At 37.1% G+C, this 8,832-nt stretch overlaps 1 protein-coding gene across 1 annotated transcript; it reads left to right on the forward strand.

The window, feature by feature from the left end:
- Positions 1-5,625: 5,625 nt before the first annotated feature.
- On the forward strand, positions 5,626-6,597 carry mc1r (melanocortin 1 receptor). Its single transcript, XM_041988891.1, has one exon. The coding sequence runs from the start codon at positions 5,626-5,628 to the stop codon at positions 6,595-6,597; it is 972 nt and encodes a 323-aa protein (XP_041844825.1).
- The last annotated feature ends 2,235 nt before the right edge of the window (positions 6,598-8,832 follow it).

Below are 8,832 nucleotides of genomic sequence, written 5' to 3' on the forward strand. Positions count from 1 at the left end.
AAGTTAGTCCAATTGAAACCATTCTTATATTGAATGGAAGGAAGTTCTGCATCCCAACTTCAGAACAGTCTAATATAAATTACTTTTACCACAATCAATGTCCTTATTGTCACTTACTGAGGCCAGCATGGTCCTGGTAATTACTGAAATTCAACTTTAATGAATCTTACTTAATTGATGCTGGTTACATAATTGATGTTTCATTAAGTGTGAAAATACTTGGACGTATTAAACTGATTTTAATACATTAAATTATAATTACATATACCAGCTTTTAATTTATATATATATATATATATATATATATATATATATATATATGTATATGTATATATATATATATATGTATATGTATATGTATATATATATATATATGTATATGTATATATATATATATATGTATATGTATATGTATATATATATATATATGTATATGTATATATGTATATATATATATATATATATATATGTATATGTATATGTATATATATATATATATGTATATGTATATGTATGTATGTATATATATATATATATATATATATATATATATATGTATATATATATATATATGTATATATATATATATATATATGTATATATATATATATATATATATATATATATATATATATATATGTGTGTGTGTGTGTGTGTATGTATGTGTGTGTGTGTGTGAAAATAATAAATCATGAAGGCATTCTTTCCAGATAGCTAGGTATATTTAGCAGTAACATACTTAATTTATCACCTGTCACTGAAATGCAGCCTGAGCAGCCCAACCTTTAGGAGAAAAATATGTTAAGCAAAGAGTCAGATTAAAAATTACTATTTTTAAATAATTACATAAAATCATGTTTTCAATTAAGAAGAAACTTCACAAATTAAACCGCATACCCTCCTGTAAATGTACACATGAAATAAAGTAAAAATGATGCCTTGAACAATGCTGCAGAATGTTTTAAAAGTGTCATTCTCATATCTTTGAGATTTCCAGCTAAACTGATACTTCACTGTCCTTTCAGACTGTCGTGGATGCTTTTAAGCCACAAAAAATAGATGGCTCCTTAGTTGACCTGTTTCGTTTTGGAAACCTGATGACTAAATAGTGGTTAAAAAGCTCTTTGGTGGCAGGGCCCCTGGGGTTCTTAAGCTTCAGAGTTTCTTAAGGCCCTGGATGTTGTGGGGCTATCTTGGTTGACACACCTCTGCATAGACATCAGGGACAGCGCCTCTGAACTGGCACACTGGGGTGGTGGTCCCCCTCTTCAAAAAGGGGGACCAGAGGGTGTGCTCTACAGGGGGATCACACTCCTTGGCCTCCCTGGTAAGGTCTATTCAGGTGTCTTGGTGAGGAGGGTCCATCGGATAGTCGAACCTAGGACTGAAGAGGAGCAGTGTGGTTTTTGTCCTGGCTGTGGAACAGTGGATCAGCTCTCCACCTCTCTCTTGCCAGCACGGAGGTGATGATGCAAGATTTTATTTTTAGTACAATAGAGTATTGTAATGCCCTGCTCTCTGGTCTTCCCAAAAAGTCTATTTCAGTCTTACAATTTCTTCAGAACTCGACGGCACGCCTTCTGACGAGGACCAGAGGGCAGGAACACATTACACCAGTTTTAAAATCGCTGCATTGGCTCCCCTTGTGTTTCAGGATTGATTTAAAAGTTCTTTTACTGGTTTATAAATGTCTTAATGGTCTTGGGCCTTCTTATTTATTGGACCTGCTTTTAAATTATGAACTCTGAGGTCCTCTGGTACCAGCCTCTAGTTGTTTCAAGAATAAGGACCAAAACATACAGCGAGGCCTCTTTCTATTATTCTATTATTACGGCCCTCATCTGTGCAACAGCCTACCAGAGCACCTCAGGGCTGCAGTGACTGTTCATGCTTTTAAAGGAGGCTGAAGACCCACCTTTTTAAGCTTAGCTTTTAACTGAATTTTATTTTATCTTAATTTGTTTTATATCATATTATTGCATGCTTTTTTATGGCCATTTTACTGTATTGCTGTTTTTTTTTAGCACATTCCCAGGCCTGGGAACACCTCGGGATCTCCCTCTGGATGAGCTGGCTAATGTAGCCGGAGAGAAGGATGTCTTGGTTTACTTTCTTAAGGCAGCTGCCTCCGCAACCCGACCCCGGATAAAGCAGCAAGAACATGGATAGATGATGACTAATTCAAATTCAAATTTCCTTGTGGCTATTTTCACTTTTTACTATAACCAAGCACAATCTGGTAATCCTCTGTTTAGACCTTTACCGAAAGAGATAACATTAAATATCTTAAAACATTTAGTAGGAAAACTGAAGTTAGGGTGACACTCCGCTCACATCTCCTTTGTTTTCTGACTTGTGGCTTTTGCTTTTATGTACATTTATCATTTACAAGGCCAACTATTTTACTGCTCCGATTATCCCCCTCTTACTCCTGCTGTGTTTGGCACAGACTCTCACATTTCAGTTTCAGTTAACTTGCCTATATTTGATTATTTCTGGCTTGTTACATCCAATAAAACATTACATAAAATGGGCCTAAATTTTCCAGAAGTCCTGTAGCTGCTGCCCATTGAGTTATGTTTATTGTATAAGAACTGAAGATGTACACTAAATTTAGCTTAAACTGATTATTAGATTGGATGTTATCTTTGCTTTTTTCACAAAGATGCTCTTGACCTCTCATGATCACTTTTTTACAGCATCTGAAACCTGAGACTGGAACTTTGCTTCTGGCATCACACCAACAAAAAAAGATGAGTATTTAAAACCTGATCAGTATTTTTCACTGTTCATCTCACTCTTGTCTCACTGCTCTTTCAGATGACTATCACTGGGATAGAGTCCTAAAATATCTGACAGCGTGCAGGAAGCTCTTATATAATTTAATTTGACACAGTCAAGACTCTGCCTCATGCTTTGCTTAATCTTGTCCTGAAACCTCTTCACTGAAAAATAACCCAGTGCCACAAGAGTATCACTTTTATTTGTCATTTTTTTAGCCATCCACAATAATAAATATCGATGCAAAATATTAAAGAACAAAATAACACTAAAAGCTTCTTAATAAAACTGAGAACATAAACTCTGAGGACACTGACCCACCATCAGCACATACTTTCCCGGCCATATACTAACTTAGTTGTTCAGAGAGCCACATGATCTGTGTAACTGTGCTTGGTGACCAAAATAAGTTTTTGTACTTGTTCACCTGGAGCTATAGCTGAGGCTGGAAGAACTTTTCATGTGATCCATCTGCTGTATAGAAAGGCTTTCACATTCGGACAGAGCTGTGTGGCTCACGGAAAGTCTGATCTGACTGCCGTTTTCTGCTGCTGAACATATTGTGATGGCCATAAGTAATTAGAACCTAAAACGTTAACAGACGGATAAGGAGCAAAGGTTTAAACCTACTTTTCTTTAAAGAAAAACATGCAATAACATCAGTTACACAAATAGATGAACCTTTTTCTCATCAGATAGTCAGGGTCATGCCAAAAACAACCCAGTAAAAGATGTCAGAGCCCCAGGTTAAGTCTTCACCTCCCTTTATCACATCCACACAGTACTGAGGATTCTTTTAATAATGTAAAACACAGTAAACTGCAACTCCTCACATCTGAAAAGTTAATACCAGGGAAGGTTTCTTTTGTTTATAAGTAAAGAAAACTGAAAAAAATAAGAAAAAATAGATTGAAGTCATCCACATCCAGGCTTGTATACTGTACTTGACAGTAAATAATGGATTGTGGCTAAACCTTTCATGACCACAACTTTAAAAACAAAACTTCTGAGATACAGTCATTTGCAGACTTTTGAGACTGAAAAACAAACCTATTAGAAAATAAACTTGCAGTAGTATTATACTGCCCTGATATTCATTAAATAACTGAATGCATAGAAAAACACTACATATTAATGCAAGGCAACAGATGAATGCCCTCTACTTGAATTCTTTTCATTGTCCTCAAACCTATATTTGTCCCAACTCTTTAGTCAAATGCACCCTAATGTTTCTGCATGAAATCTAATTTACTTCAATTCATGACTTTATCATTTTCTGGTCAAAAGACATCAAGCTGATTTGGTCCAAGCATTGTGCATATAAGTGGTGCAAGCAACATAAGGTCTACAAGTTCAAGAATTGAATGAGGTCATGCCTGTAAGGCATTATGAGCACATATTATAAGTCACTGAAATGCATACCTTTTAATTATATTACATATTATATTATATAAGGTTTGTCGATATGGCATACATTTGTTACATTTGCACAGACACTATATCCATGCAATTTTGTAAAATTTCCCTCACAGGATTAATATCTATCTGTGATTATAGGTCTCCATTTGTTATAGGCATGATCTTCACAGAATGCGGGAAACTGTTTTATTTCACAATAATTATCTCTTGTTCAGTTCTGCCACAAAGATCCCCCTAAAGGTTTGTTTTTCCTATACATGGGGTGTCTTTATAAGAAACAGTCAGCATCACAAAAACAGTAACCTGAACATAAATCCAAATGTTAATAAAATTTTTATTTAAAAAAAATGGCTTGAGGTTGTGAAGTTCATTCATGACAGTGCCATTAGTCTTGCTTCATTACCCAAGGACACATTTTTGCTGTACTCATGGACATGTTTGGCCCTTCTGTAGAAACACTAACACTTTTGTTAGGGAATGTCTGGATTAAATTAGGACAAAAAATCAATAACTTTATTTCAAACAAGTTTATTGATTGTGCAATAATAAAAATGAGGGTTTGGTGAATTGGTGGTTTCTGGCAGGATTTACGAAACCTGACATGGAAACGTAAAACCAAATCTATGAAATCTTGTGGAAAAATCTGCGTTAAGGAAAACTTTAAACTTAAAAAAGTATTACAAAAAGTTTTAGTATAGCCTACAACACTAACCTTGATCGAGGATGTGCTATAAACATAATAGGCGAATAATAATCAGAACATCCCTAAAAATCAAGACATCACCATCCGCTTTGCGCGCGCAGTCCTGAGACATGACCAAAGCCTAGATGACGACTGTGTAAGGAAGAGGAGGAGTCTGCTGAACTGAGCATCTTTTTCGGAGTAACTAAAACAACATAGTCTCTAATTCCCATGACACAAGGACACACTCCTGCAGCTCACCGCCATCCCGTTGTTCAGATCGTTTTGAGGAAGAGCGGATCGAGCGGAAAGTAAAATGTCATAGGTCTATCGAGAAACGCAATGTTTTGGTAAAGAAACTATGGGTTCCAGTTCAACTCAAACTGCATCATAAAAATGAGGAGGACCTGGATGAAGAGAGGAATTATTGACATGCAAGAAAGCGCCAGCATTCCGGATCCCCGCGGCGCGTTCCTTTGATTTTTCCCTCCGCAACTGAGAGCTGTTTAATCTACTTATTGGCTTAAACGAGTAACACATTAAGATTTGTGGATATTGAACATTGTGATTTCACACATGTTTGGATAAACGGTTTCACTGTTTTACTTTGCTGGGAGGCAACTGCAGCAGCTGATGCCGTATCATCCTCCGAGCAACTTATGAAACTTCCAGCTTTGCAATTTGCTGCATTAGATAGTGAACCTGAAAATCTGTCAATTATTATGCAAAAGTAAGATATAGAAATGACGAACGGCTCCATGCATTACCCGTCCATTCTCCACATGGAGCTCAACCCTCTAAATGACATTATGGAGGAAAACGAGACCAACTCTACTATAGGAGAGCGAAACTTGTTTGGCTGCGTTCAGATCCGCATCCCCCAGGAGCTGTTCTTGGCGCTGGGACTTATCAGCCTTGTGGAGAATATCCTGGTGATTCTGGCTATAATAAAGAACCGCAACTTGCATTCTCCCATGTACTATTTCATCTGCTGCCTTGCCGTGTCCGACATGCTTGTCAGCGTCAGTAACGTTGTGGAAACCATATACATGCTTCTCAATGACCACGGCCTCCTGGACGTAAACCCTGGCATGTTGCGCCACCTGGACAACGTTATCGACGTAATGATCTGCAGCTCTGTGGTGTCCTCACTCTCATTTCTGTGCACAATCGCCGCAGATCGCTACGTCACCATCTTTTACGCGCTGCGTTACCACAGTATCATGACCACGCAGCGCGCAAGCATCATCATCGTGGTGGTCTGGCTGGCCAGCATCACTTCAAGCATCCTCTTCATCGTGTATCATACCGACAACGCTGTCATCGTGTGCCTCGTCACCTTCTTCTGCACCACTCTGGTATTTAATGCAGTGCTGTATCTGCATATGTTTCTCCTGGCCCACTTGCACTCACGACGCATCACCGCTTTCCACAAAAGCAGGCGCCAATCTACGAGCATGAAGGGAGCAATTACCCTCACTATCCTGCTAGGGGTTTTTATTTTATGTTGGGGACCTTTCTTTCTTCACCTCATCCTCATCCTCGCCTGCCCCACTAGCCCCTATTGTAACTGTTTCTTCCGTAACTTCAATCTTTTCCTCATTCTCATTATTTGCAACTCACTCATTGATCCGCTCATCTACGCCTACCGGAGCAAGGAGCTGCGTAAAACCCTGCAGGAGCTGGTCCTGTGTTCGTGGTGCTTCGGCCCGTGAGACCTCGTAGAATGAGGAAGAAAAAGAGTAAATTAGGTTGTCGACGTTCAAAGCTGTAGTTGTTTTTTATTGCAGCCTGTTGAAGCTGTAACAAGCCATGATTGATTCGTATTTAATATTGCAGATGACACTCAAGCGTCAAAGACTTTTGGACGTCAACATGGAATTTACGTTAGTTTTATTTTACGATTTAGTCTATTTATTGTTTCGTTCTCCAGCACAGCTGACTAAAGAGAACTTTTAAATGGACAATTATTCTCTCGAGTTGGAGGGATAGACTCGCTGGAAACTGGACTGAAATACAACTGACAAGCATAGTTGCCTTTTCTTGACTGGTTTGCTTTTTCTGTATATCTTGATCGATTTTTGTATATAATATGTGACTACCTTTCCAGTCTGCGGTTTATAAAAGACCATACTGAGCCTTTTTAAGCTGATCAGAAAAACTGAAGGCGTAACTAAGTTTCCTCTGAAATAATCCAGAACAAAAATGTTTTATGTCATATTTTGAGCGATTAACAAAATTAGCTTTGATAGTCGAGGCTTTAAAGATTATGTGGCACATTGAGAATTTGATGCGATTATTTTTTTGTGGATGTGCGCAATACTTTCTTGGAGATGATTTAACACATTAAAGAACGGATGTTGATGCACATGCAGCAGCCAATAAAAGGAAGATGAGTCCAACGAGAGAGACATATACTGTAGATTATGTTCATTAAGGCTGTTTGGTGCTAAAATGGAGAGATCTACAAAAACAAATAAAACATCTCATAAAAATGTTTTGCAGGTTATTGCGTGTGAAAAGGTCGCTCACAAAGTGAATATTGGAATGACTGAAAGGGGGGAGGAAAGACGGTCACATGAACGTCCAGCTGCCTGAGGCTCATGGCATGAGACGTTAATGAAGGGAGGCATATCAAAGTTAGGCTTATATTTTTGGCGACGTGGTTCTTGGAAATGTACCGTTTGGGATTCACAGCCTGGATAGATTTGGTTTGGGATAGACTGTAGGGAAGTTCTGGTAAGATAATGATAACACAGACAGTATAACTGATATAGAATTAAAGACACTAAATATTATCCAATTTTCCAATTTATTAAAGGATATTAATCGATTATTTTATCCTGTTTATCATTTGCAGTAAATGCGGCCTGTGTCTTTTATTGATTAGTCTTTTTGAATCCTTGGTGGGGGGTGGAATGCGTGGGTGTTTGTTTCCAGATGAAGAAAAATACATGCAACCCCATAATCAATCCGCCTCAAGAAATCACATATTATTGTCTCTACACAGTTTAAAGTTGATAGCAAGCATGCAGTGTAGTCATTCACGCAAATAATATTAGAGGCTCATACTTGAAAAGTGCTTTATACAGTATTTGCTGCTGAGTTAATTTACACAGTCGATAAATTTAATTAAATGTTTGAGTGTAACTTTTCTATTAATTTTAAAAAAATATTATTATAACCCTCCTCCCTCCTTTTACCCCTCTTTTTAAACTGTATTTATTTAGTTACTTAACTGCCCTCATTTTCATTGCTAATGTGGGCCTTGTTACAGAGAACTGAGATTGTACTTACATTTTTTCTATCTGTTCGTTAAAATAACCACAAAGGTTTAAAATTGGCACTTTAGTGCATTTCCTACCACAAACATGAATCAGATGTGACTTTTTTTTTTTTTTTGCCTTATAACTGTTCGTCGAAGGTCTGAAGGGCCAAGCAATCTTTTTTTTTTTACGGGTTGGTGTGGTGTTGAATTTGTAATTAAATTAGTGGTGAATATGTAAATGTTACAATGTGATATTGCATAAAGTCACCTACCAGGACTTACTGTATTCATCGCTGGATTAAAATATGTTCAATCCCGAAATTGTAGTGCATGTAAACCGCGTTTTTATATCCTGCTAACAAGACTTTAAATGTTTTTTCCCCCATAATCAGGCTGCAGACAGTGGGAGTAGTTTTTCCAGTCAAAAGCTATTTCCATTTAAAACTGTAGTTAATACACTGTGTTCTGTGGATGTGAAATGGTCACTGTGGTACAACAGATGTTGCAGATGAGTTTTCTTTTTTTCCTAATAAAAACGGAAATCATTTCTTTTGTTCACATTTAATCCATGTCATTAATTAAATTAAATAAAAACATTTTTTGTTTAATTAAACATATATAAATGGAATGATGCAGTGATAATGTTGAATGAATGACCTAAAGGAGAAAAAAATTACAATAC

This window comes from Melanotaenia boesemani, chromosome 1 (assembly GCF_017639745.1).
Source record: "Melanotaenia boesemani isolate fMelBoe1 chromosome 1, fMelBoe1.pri, whole genome shotgun sequence".
In the NCBI taxonomy this organism is placed as follows: Eukaryota; Metazoa; Chordata; class Actinopteri; order Atheriniformes; family Melanotaeniidae; genus Melanotaenia; species Melanotaenia boesemani.